This window comes from Bubalus kerabau, chromosome 11 (assembly GCF_029407905.1).
Source record: "Bubalus kerabau isolate K-KA32 ecotype Philippines breed swamp buffalo chromosome 11, PCC_UOA_SB_1v2, whole genome shotgun sequence".
In the NCBI taxonomy this organism is placed as follows: Eukaryota; Metazoa; Chordata; class Mammalia; order Artiodactyla; family Bovidae; genus Bubalus; species Bubalus kerabau.
The window spans coordinates 106,615,150-106,625,667 of record NC_073634.1 but is presented as its reverse complement, the minus strand read 5'-3'; the positions used below and the strand labels follow the sequence as shown (position 1 = coordinate 106,625,667).

The 10,518-nt window shown below is 67.2% G+C and overlaps 2 protein-coding genes across 2 annotated transcripts; both read left to right on the top strand.

Moving 5' to 3' along the window:
• Positions 1–813: 813 nt before the first annotated feature.
• On the top strand, positions 814–7,936 carry CARD9 (caspase recruitment domain family member 9). Its single transcript, XM_055541540.1, has 13 exons — positions 814–878; positions 2,068–2,253; positions 2,447–2,584; positions 3,125–3,429; positions 3,497–3,676; positions 3,752–3,895; positions 4,005–4,130; positions 4,832–5,023; positions 5,392–5,433; positions 5,705–5,750; positions 6,973–7,049; positions 7,499–7,581; positions 7,667–7,936. The coding sequence occupies exons 2-13, from the start codon at positions 2,070–2,072 to the stop codon at positions 7,764–7,766; spliced, it is 1,617 nt and encodes a 538-aa protein (XP_055397515.1). The 5' UTR covers positions 814–878; positions 2,068–2,069; the 3' UTR covers positions 7,767–7,936.
• Positions 7,937–8,076: 140 nt separating this feature from the next.
• On the top strand, positions 8,077–9,815 carry DNLZ (DNL-type zinc finger). The gene is made up of 3 exons (XM_055541541.1): positions 8,077–8,334; positions 8,687–8,826; positions 9,561–9,815. The coding sequence occupies exons 1-3, from the start codon at positions 8,134–8,136 to the stop codon at positions 9,727–9,729; spliced, it is 510 nt and encodes a 169-aa protein (XP_055397516.1). The 5' UTR covers positions 8,077–8,133; the 3' UTR covers positions 9,730–9,815.
• The last annotated feature ends 703 nt before the right edge of the window (positions 9,816–10,518 follow it).

The window sequence follows — 10,518 nt, the reverse complement described above, 5'->3', positions numbered from 1 at the left end:
ATTCCACTTTTCCTTGTGACTTCCTCTGACCTGGGGGTTAAGACATTTGTTATTTGATTCCCAGATACTCAATTTTCAAGCACACCGTGAGGAAGGTCCCTCCACAGCCTCGTTGCACAAAGTGAGAGCTCTAGCTCAGCGAGGGCCCAGGCCCGGCGTTCTGCCTGCCCTCCGGTGTGCAGGGCCAGGGCCGCAGCTCGCACCTCTCCTGCACCAGGAGGACCCCCCCACCCCACCCCTGAGCACAGCTCCCCCAAGGGGAGCCCACCAGGACTTCCAGGGATTAGCCTGCTGGGCCAGGAGGCAAAGGAAACCCCGGGGGCTGAGGCTGAGGACCCCCAGGAAGCGAGCACAGGAAGCCAGCAGCGGGCAGCTCTTGGTTCAGCCAGTAGGGCCGGTTCGGTGGGGCGGAGGGCCGGGATCCGCGTCCCAGGGCCTGGCTGTCACCGTCCCCCGTGTTGTGGTGGAGAAGGGCTGCTCCCGGGAGTGGACGAGGCTGCCCGGGGGCTGGCGGGGATGTGAGGTGAGTGCGGCGGCTCCAGCCCCGTGCCCGCCACAGACGCCAGGCTGCAGTCCTCACAGGAATACAGTGGGCTGGATGGTGGCTTGGCCTCGTCCAGCCCCAGGGAGAACCTTGGCTGGCCCTCCCGCCCGGGGCTCCCAGCAGCTTCCACTTCCCTATCCCCACCTCCCGGGGCCGCCCTGCTCAGGGCGAATCAGGAGGCTGCGGGGGGGACGGTCCCCCCTGCCTCTGGGGTGAGCTGGGCCCGTCAGGAAGTGCACCCTGGGCTCTCCCCCCAGCTCCGCCCGCCTCCGTCCTGGCAGCCAGCACTGAATCCGGCAGACGGGCGTGCAGGTGCCCCCCAGGCGGACGCAAGGTAGACTGACCCAATGCCCTTCCCTCAGGTGGCGCCCCAAGCTCGGGCCTGGGGCAGGGGACGGGGTGTGGGGCAGACCCAGCGGGGCACCAGGGGGTCCTGGCTATGTGGCCTGTCCCTGCTCCACGGCCACCCTGTGCCCGCCTGTCGCTTCAGCAGAGGGAGCCGTGGGGGTCGGCAGGTGCAGGATGCACAGACGTCAGGGTTGGCAGGCAGGGGCTGGCCCGGGGGTGCTCTCATTCAGCGCTTCATCTGCCCTGGGCAGGCAGTGCAGCCCGAACCTGCCGCCACCCTCATCCCTAGGAGTGTGGCCCATTCCCTGCAAGCTGGAGGCTCGTCCTTCCCTTGCCGCCACAGATCGGAAGCTTAGTGGGAGGTGGCGGGGTCAGGGTGTCCATCCCCGCCGCCGGGAGGAGGCAACCCACGGCTGCCCCCAGCTTAGCCTGGCCCTGGAGAGAGGGGCTCCTGGACGTGGAGCAGGAGGGAGGTGCAGTGGGCCGTTCCGGCGTAGGGGGGTTTCCTAGTGGAGAGCTGGCCGGGCAGCCCCCAAGAACGAGGCCTCATCCGGGAGGAGTACAGGAGCCCGGATGGCGGGGGCCTAGGGCCCGGGAGCCCGCCCCTCCCAGGACACCCGGGCCTGCACCCTCCAGCGGGCCATCCACAGTCACCCTTCCCAGAGGGCACCGCATCGCCAAGCCTGACCCGGGGCGGGAACGGCCCAGTAGCTGCTGGGCAACTGTTGCGTCACCGGCCGCCGGAAGAAGGGAGGCTGGGAGGATTGGATATGAGGGCTGCTGTCCCGCGGGCAAGGAGGAAGTCCTGCAGCACAGCCTGGGGCCCGGGTGCCCCAGCACTGGCCCCCTCCCTCATGTGCCTCCCACCAGCCCCCACAGCACTTGGGGTGTCCTGGGGGGTCGGGCAGGGCCAGAGGAGGGCCGCGGGGCTGGCGACTGTGTCCTCCTAGACACCACCCTGACCCTGGAGCGTCTCCACGCCGCCCCCGACGCTTACCAGGGTCCCTTGGGAGAGAAAGCCCAGGGCGCCTGGAGGGTCGGCAGCAGGGCCTGGGGAGGCGGGGGGAGACGCTGGGTGAGTCGACGGCAGCCGGGGGCTCCTCCCCCCATGGCCGAGACGGCTGTCCTGGGCCCCCGCGGGCCCGCGGCTCAGCAGCGGCCACCCCCACCCCCAGCCATGTCCGACTATGAGAACGAGGACGCGTGCTGGAGCGCCCTGGAGAGCTTCCGGGTGAAGCTCATCTCCGCCATCGACCCCGCCCGCGTGACGCCCTACCTGCGCCAGTGCAACGTGCTGAGCCCCGACGACGAGGAGCAGGTGCTCAGCGACCCCAGCCTGGTCACCCGCAAGCGGAAAGTGGGTCAGTGCCGCGGGCGGCCGCACTCTGCCCCCCCACCCTGGTCCCCCGACTCTCACCCCGCCTCCGCCCCGTCTGCCTGCCACTATGCCCACTCCCCACACGGCAGACCCCCCTGGGAGCGCCCCAAGGTGGGGCCAGGCTGGCCCTCTCTGCAGCCTCGTGGGCCACCACGTGCGTCCTCTCTGAGTCACAGGAGTGCTCCTGGACATCCTGCAGCGGACGGGCCACAAGGGCTACGTGGCCTTCCTCGAGAGCCTGGAGCTGTACTACCCGCAGCTGTACAGGAAAGTCACAGGCAAGGAACCCACCCGCGTCTTCTCCATGATCATCGGTGAGTGGTGGGTGCAGGCCTGGGGGCACGAGGGGCGGGGGAACCTGGTCCCCTGATGGGTAAACCATGGGTGAAAGGAAAGGAGTGAGCCTCACGTGGGAAGCTGCCAGCTTCCGGCCCTGTGTGGGCATCCCTCCCATCCCGCCGTCCTGAGCTCGTGGAGGGGCAGAGGCTGCAAGAAAGGGAGCCCGAGCCCCAGGGTGGGGCCTGTGGAAGTGGGGAGGCACAGGCTGATGCTTGGCCCAGAGCCCTTTCTACCCAGAAGGCCCTCTGACCTCGCCGAAGCCCTGCCCGAGAAGCCAGCAGGGTCACGTCCTCCCACCTCTCAACCAAGATGACGACAGAATTAGACAGAGATGGACGCCCAGACCCCGGGTCGTCCTGCCCTGGTGGGGTCGGCAGGGTGGGTGGGAACAGGGCCCGGAGGTGAGTCCGCGCCTCAGTTCATCCCCCGGGTGGGGAGCTGACCCCTTGGCCAAGCCGCCTCGGAGCCGCTGGGTCCTCGAGTGGGGGCGCCGTCTGATCCCGCCCGCTCTGCAGACGCCTCTGGCGAGTCGGGCCTGACGCAGCTGCTGATGAGCGAGGTGATGAAGCTGCAGAGGAAGGTGCAGGAGCTGACGGCACTGCTGGGCTCCAGAGACGACCTCGCCGAGGAGCTGCGCGTGAAGGACAGCCTGCTGCGCAAGCTCCAGGAGCGCGTGCAGCGGCTCAAGGAGGCCTGCGAGGCGGGCAGCCGCGAGCTCCAGCGCTGCAAGGACGAGAACTACGACCTGGCCCTGCGCCTGGCCCGCCAGAGCGAGGAGCGCGACGCGGCCCTCACGGGGCACCGCGGGCTGCTGCTGGAGGTGCCTGGGGCGGGGGCGGGGTGGGGCAGGGCGCCCGCCGACACTGACAGCACCCCCGCTCCCCCAGATCGACCGGCTGAAGCACAGCCTCATGAGGGCGGAAGACGACTGCAGGGTTGAGCGCAAGCACACGCTGAAGCTCAGGCACGCCATGGAGCTGCGGCCCAGCCAGGAGCTGCTCTGGGAGCTGCAGCAGGAGAAGGCGCTGCTGCAGGCACGCGTGCAGGGCCTGGAGGCCTCGGTGCAGGTGGGCCTCCGGGCCGGCGGCGGGCTTGGCGGGAGCCGGGCCGTCCCCCACCACCCTCTCCCTTCGCATCCACAGGAGGGGAAGCCGGACCAGGGCCGCCCCCACGTCCAGGTGCCGGAGGAGGACTGGCAGCGGGTGCAGCGGGACCTCCAGCAGCAGGCCGCCACCATCTTCTCCCTGCGCAAGGACCTGCGCCAGGCCGAGGCCCTACGCACCCGGGTAGGCGGAGGGGCCTCGCGTGGGGGTGCTGTCGGGGGCCCAGCCGCAGCCGGGAGCTGCCCTCCACCCCGGGCACTGGAGCTGGCTGTCTAGCTGGCGTGTTCCGCAGAGTGCGGAGGAGAAGGAGACGTTCGAGCTGCAGTGCCTGGCCCTGCGGAGGGACTCCAAGATGTACAAGGACCGCATCGAGGCCATCCTGCGGCAGATGGAGGAGGTCGCCATTGAAAGGGACCAGGTAGGGCCATGCCAGCCTTTTGGGGGAGGCGGTCGTCAAGGTAGCCTTTAATGAGCTCCGATAGAAGCGGTTCCTGCTCGTTCAAAGCCATGAGCGCTGACACAGGGGTGTGTGGCTTAGCTTCAGGGATCGTCGCTGGAGACAGAAGCTGGCTTCCTCCAAGTCTTCCCGCAGCCGCGGCCTTCCTGGCTGGTCACTTAGGGCCGGTTGCCTGGGCTGACCTCAGCGTCCCCATTGAGGAGGGTGGGCGTGAGAGCGCGTGGGGTGTTCGCTCTGAAGAACATCACACGGCCGTCAACGATCGTGTTCTCGGTGCCGAGCGCGCCCGTGAAACAGGAAACATGGGAGCGGGGTGGCCGGGGGCACTTCGGGGGAGGCGGTCATCTCCTTTATGTTTTCTGAACAGTCCGCATTTCCCATAGTGAACCTGGGTCATGTTTACAAACACCCCAAACGTGAGAGCTATCCTCAGGGAAGAAGGGAAGGGGCCGCCGCTGGCCCTTCCTGGCCCCTCCGCAGCCTCGTTGCTGGAAATTCTCCCGGGAGCGTTGCTAGAAATCAAACTGTGCTGAGAAGTGAGAGATCGGGAGGGGAAATGAAAGCCGGGGGGAGGTGTGCGTGTGCGTGTGTCCTGGGGCGCGGGGCCAGGAGGCTCAGCAAGGGTCCCACCCCGACGCCTGCCCTGCCCCCTCTGCCTGCAGGCCACCCTGATGCGGGAGGAGCTGCACGCGCAGCACGCACGCAGCCTGCAGGACAAGGACGCGCTGCGGAAACAGGTCCGCGAGCTGAGCGAGAAGGTGGACGAGCTCCAGCTGCAGCTGTTCCAGCGCGAGGGCCAGCTGCTGGCCGTGGAGGGCAAGCTCCGGCGGCAGCAGCTGGACGCGCTCATCCTGGTGGGCCTCCGCAGGGTCGGCCCTGCCACGGGGGTGCTGGAGGGGGGCAGAGGGTGCAGCCACGCAGGAGCAGGTGTGTCCTGGAGGCCACAGAGCCCCGGGGAGGAGCCACCAGGGGTCCCTGGCCCTTCCTGAGCCCCTCCTCTCTCCGGAAGGTTGGCTCCTCGCCAAGCCCCCCCTGGAGGGTTGCTGCAGGGCTGGCGCAGCTCAGGGCCGGGCACGATGAGCGGGCAGGGAGGCACATTCTGGCCAGGCCCAGCTGGGAGGGGCTTCCTTGACAGTGGGCCCGGCCCGGGACCCCACCCCACGCCCAGGAGTGGCTCAGTTCCCTCACAGCCTGCTGACGGACCCCTATTCTGTGACTGCAGAGCTCCGACCTGGAGGACAGCTCACCCAGGAATTCCCAGGAGGTGAGCGTGACTGCAGGTCACGCCCGCGCGGGCTTCACCGGACGCTCTGGGCCACAGCCTACGCCAGACCACAGGCCCGTACGGAAGCTCTGGGAGCTTGGCGTGCACTGCCTGCCCTCTGCTCCGTGCCCACCTGGGCAGCAGAGGTCCCTCCCTGAGAGGCTGGCACCCGGGGACAGTGGTGGGGACAGCAGCCCGGGGTGGGCAGCATGGACCATCAGGTCCGCTCCTGGCAGGGCGGCGGTCTGATCGCCCCATGTCTCTTGGGAAGTTCTTGCCCCCTCAGGACCTGGAGGATACCCAGCTCTCAGACAAAGGTGAGGACACCCGCCGCCTGTCCCGGAGGAATCTGACCAAGGCCTCCTCGTGGTGGCAAGTTGGCTCCTGTCTTGACCTTCAGTACACACGCTGCATGATGCTGGTGCCGGGGGATGCGCGCCCCAGCCCTGGCCCCATGACCTTCACGCCTCAGTTCAAAGACGGGCACATTGGGGCTCAGAAGGATGAGCAACCCCCAGAAAGCGGACAGGAGCCCCCTTTGAGCCTGGGGCCCAGGCTCGGTCAGCTTCCACTTGGGCCCGGGGATGCTGAGAGGAGGGGCACCCGCCCTCTGGAGCAGGGAGCGGGGCAGTGGCCACTGCCCAGGTGCGGCCTCCCAAGAAGTAGGGACAGACAGGGAAGGGGGTACAGCTCCGGGTGACCGCAGTGGGGGCTTCAGGCGGCGGAGGCGGGATCACTCTGCCTGCCTAGACACAGGGCGTGGGGTGGCCCCGGGGGGATGATGAGGGGCTGGCTCCGAAGCTGGGTGTCAGATGGGAATTGGGGAGGGTGGGGGCTGGGTGGGGGGAGGGGCGCTACCGCAGAGGTAGCGTGTGAAGCCAGACAGACTTCCTCAGCATCAGACCCCAGCTGCTGGGGGCGCCGAAAGAGGAAGAGGCAGCAAATGGAGAAGTAAGGACTCGGTCCCTCTGCTGCCGCCCAAAGACGCAAGCTTGAAGCCACCGAGCCCCCACGAGGGACGGGCAGGAAGGACCCACAGGCCACGAGTGGGCAGTGAAGGCCGCTGGCCAGCCTGGGAGCCCCAACCCTGGGCTGGCATGGCGCCTTGCAGGAGGTGGGGCAGGCTCCAGGGTAGAGGCCAAGGAGGAGGGAAAGGTGTGAGCTTCAGGGGAAGACCTGGGCCTGGGCCGCCCCCACCCCCATGTCCCCAAGACCTGGGATCCATACCCGCCCCCCACTGTGGACAGTTCTGGAGAGCCAGCCCATCAGAGCACTTTGTCTGAGGGTCCTGAGCCTTGGGCCCTTCCAGATATGGAGGGAGCCCTAGGACCCCAGCTCCTGCTCCCAGGGCACCTGAGCCATCTACTCGGGGGGTTAGAAGTGAACGTTGAGTCCCCGTGTCTACACAACGGGAATCCTGGCAGGTCCAAGTGAGGACCCAGGAGGTGGCACAGGGCGGGCCCAGGTTGAGGAGGTAAGAGGTACCAGCCAGCGTGACCCTGGCAACAGGGCAGGACGGACAGGCACTCTCCCTTCCAGGCAGCCTGGCCATCGGGGAGAGCCCGGAGCAGCCGTCTGTGGCTCTGCAGGAGGAACAGCTATCACTGACCCCAGAGGTAAGGCTGCCTGGGGTCCCTGGGAGGCCCCTGGGGAGGTTCTCAGCCTGGACACCGGAGAGTGATTCCTCCACCTGGACACCCAGGGGCTGATCCCAGACTCTGCCCACGGGCTCCTGGGGTGTGGGTGTTTGGAAAGTGAGGTGAAGCTGAGGCTCCTCCATTTGTGGACAAAGCTGGGCAGGGGGCAGGGAGCAGTCCAGGTCTTCTGGACAGGGCTCAGCGTTAAGTGAGTGGAACTCGGCCTCCCTGTCCACTGCACTGAGCCTGACAACAAAAGGGGTCACCCCAGACACTGTAGTGGAAGGAATCCTGGCCTGGAGCCGTGGGTCCCCGGGCCCGTCGTGTCATCTGAAAAGAGGGACAGCGCACCCAGCCGACCTGGTCCCCAGTGCGCAGCCCCAGGGCCGGGAGTGGGGCCCACAGGCCGAGCCTCGCCCCTCCTCCAGGACGCAGGTCTGAACGGCCGGGAGCCCCCAGAGAAGGAGAAGGGCCGGCGGCGCCTCAAGGAGAGCTTCGAGAACTACCGCAGGTGGGCCCGCGCGGGCGGTGGGTGGGGCTGCGGGCGGGGGCCTCGTGCGAGCCCACGCCCGCCTGCGCTGTCCGGTCTCCCGCAGGAAGCGGGCCCTACGGAAGATGCAGCTCGGCGCGCGGCAGGGGGAGGCGGACGGAGAGAACACCACGGGCAGCGACAACACCGACACCGAGGGCGCCTAGCCGGCCCCCTCGTCCAGCCCTCCCCGTCGCGGGAGGGGGCGCGGCCCCCCCAGGCCGCCTCTTCGTCGGCGAGCACGGGCGGGTTCTGTGGGACGCGCACACGTGCCGCGACCTTAAAGTGCAACCTTGTCAATAAACTACCGCGGTCCGGACATCGCCGCCTCCAGTGGTCTCGGTCCAGCGCGCCTCTTCCGACGCCGCGCCGGCCAGCACGCGCCGCCGGCCGCCAGGGGGCAGCGGAGCTCACCGCCGGCCGCCAGGGGGCAGCAGAGCACTGCCCGCCCACCGGCGCCGGAAGCCGGGGAGGGTCGCTTCCGCCGCTGCCCGCTTCCAAGATGGCAGCGGGGCGGGGCGGCCGGCGGGCGGCATGCTGCGGGCGGCGCTGAGCCACGTGCCGATACTGTTGAGCCGCGCGCGGCCCCGCGGGCCCGGCCCGAGGTGGCTGTGGGGTCGCCGGGCCCGCCTGCAGGCCGCGGGGACAAGGCGGGCCTGGGGGTGGGGCTGGCGGCGCTTGAGCTCCGAGCCGGGACCCGGGCCGGCGCACTACCAGCTTGTCTACACCTGCAAGGTGGGCCCGTGGCGGAGGCGGTGCCGGAGGGGAGGGGCCCGGACCCGCATCTGGCGCGCGACGGTGTTGCGGAACTGTGAGGGAGGGTGGGGCCATCCACAGGGGGCGGGACCTCCCTGAAGGGGTGGGGCTATCATTCGGGGGCGGATCCATCTGGGAGAGGGCGGGGACGCGCGAAGAGCTGGGGCTACCAGTGGGGGCGGATCCTTCCGGGGGTGGGGCTAAGATGGGGCGGGGCCTTCCAGAAGGGGTGGGGCTATCACTTGGGGTGACAGATTCTTCCGGAGGTGGGGCTAAGCCTTCCGGGAGGGGCGGGGCCGTGTGGAGGGCCTCACTTTGGAGTCTCCCCAAGGTCTGTGGGACGAGGTCCTCGAAGCGCATCTCCAAGCTCGCCTATCACCAGGGTGTGGTCATTGTGACTTGCCCGGGCTGCCAGAACCACCACATCATCGCCGACAACCTGGGCTGGTTCTCGGACCTGGATGGGAAGAGGTGAGGCCTGCCTGGGCAGGGCTGAGGACAGAGGCCTGTATCCCCCGGGCTAGCCTGGTCCGTCCTGAGTCTGTGGCCCCACCCACCGTCCCTGGGGCACCGCCCTTCTAATGAGATTACAGAGCCCAGCTTCCTTGTCAAGAAATGCACGGTTGAACTTGAAATTCAGATGAACCATGATAACTTTTTGGTGGAAGTATGCCCCAAGTATGTGATCTTCTGCCCTAGGCCATCCCACTTTGGCCCTGCTTCACTGCCTGACCTCTGCTCTCAGTACCAGCCTCAGGGGCAGCAGGACCTGGTGACATGTCAGGCCCCCCACCCCCAACTGGAGGGATCAGACTAGGTTGACTCTTAAACAGCTTACCTTTCGCTTTGTGGTTCCTTCCTTCACCCTACAAGGCACTCCTTCCTAAGTATCTGCTATGGGGCGGGGGTCCTAGCATGCACATTTCTGTTCTCTCTGAGGCTGGCTGGCTGCACCAGATGGGGCGGATGTGAGCTAGTGTGGTCCGGGGCTCTGGTCCTGCAGCGTCAGCCTCGCCCCCTTGTGGAGAGCAGTGTTCAGTGAGGGGCAGCGCGCAGTGAGGGACAGTGTTCAGGGGCCTCTTGACCGGGTGGCCCTGGTGCCACACCAGTGCAGGACCCACACACTTAAGCTTGGCCTGGGGTGCCCTTGAGGGCCCGAGACGCAAAACAGCCAAGAAGCGTTACAGCACCTCCCTCTTTCTCAGGAATATTGAAGAAATCCTGGCAGCCAGAGGGGAGAAGGTACGCCGAGTGGCTGGCGATGGGGCCCTGGAGCTCCTTTTAGAGGCTGCGGGGCCCCCCAAACCCACCACTGCTGCGGAAGGGGCTGAGGACCAGGATCCCACCCAGCCCAGCAAGACGGAGGCTAGCTGACCCGTCTTCTGCCTTGGAGAAGGGTGCTCCAGCCCTGGGCCGCTCTGGACGTGCCTGTTTTCCATCAATAAACAGACTTCACTGCAGAGGCTGGGACCTGGGGCTCTCCTGTCATCCCTGCCTCTGGAGTCAGAGTGAGTCACAAGCACGCTGGAGGCCGCATCTGAGTGGGAGGGCTGGATGTTGCAGTCTGAGCCCTACCCCACCCCCACCCCCAGGGCTGCGGCTGTGTGGCCTTGGGCAGGTCTCTTTGCCTCTCTGAGCCTCTGTCTTCCTGTTTTCCGATGAAGATGCTCACAGTGCCACCTTGTCAGGAGTTACAGACGGAAAGACAGGACTCAGGCACAGGGTGGGTCAGCCTTGCCCCAAATGTCAGGACTCGACCTTGAGGCCAGTTAGCCACTGTTCTTCCTGAGGGGCAGAAGCCCCACCATGGGTCCTGTCCCTCTGGCCATGCACAAGGAGGCCCCACAGGTCGTTCTGTGCCACCTAGATGCGCCTGTGAGCTGGTGCCAACCTCAGCCTTGACCCTTGGCCATCAGCCAAGCAACGTCAGCCAACCAGGCTGCTCGCTGTGGCCACAGACAAGCCGGACAGCTGCGGTGGTGAGCGGTTTGGGGGCTGGGCTGCCGTGTGCTTGTCCCCCCGCCCCCAGGCTGTGCGATTTGTCTCCCAGCCTAGCTTGACTGCTTTCTCAGGATGTTCCTGTGTTTATGAAAGCATGTTTATTTCCAGAAGTGTTCTGGGCTGTGTGACCTTCAGCATTAATCACCAGCCACAGTCTTACCA

What these genes read in the sequence shown, in the direction of transcription:
- CARD9 (XM_055541540.1), top strand. Translation starts at nt 2,070, where the DNA reads ATGTCCGACTATGAGAACGAGGACGCGTGCTGGAGCGCCCTGGAGAGC. An exon ending in CCGAGGCCCTACGCACCCGG is followed by an intron (nt 3,896 to 4,004) that starts GTAGGCGGAGGG and finishes CGTGTTCCGCAG; the next exon opens with AGTGCGGAGGAGAAGGAGAC. An exon ending in TACCCAGCTCTCAGACAAAG is followed by an intron (nt 5,751 to 6,972) that starts GTGAGGACACCC and finishes TCTCCCTTCCAG; the next exon opens with GCAGCCTGGCCATCGGGGAG.
- DNLZ (XM_055541541.1), top strand. Translation starts at nt 8,134, where the DNA reads ATGCTGCGGGCGGCGCTGAGCCACGTGCCGATACTGTTGAGCCGCGCG. An exon ending in AGCTTGTCTACACCTGCAAG is followed by an intron (nt 8,335 to 8,686) that starts GTGGGCCCGTGG and finishes AGTCTCCCCAAG; the next exon opens with GTCTGTGGGACGAGGTCCTC. An exon ending in TCGGACCTGGATGGGAAGAG is followed by an intron (nt 8,827 to 9,560) that starts GTGAGGCCTGCC and finishes CCTCTTTCTCAG; the next exon opens with GAATATTGAAGAAATCCTGG.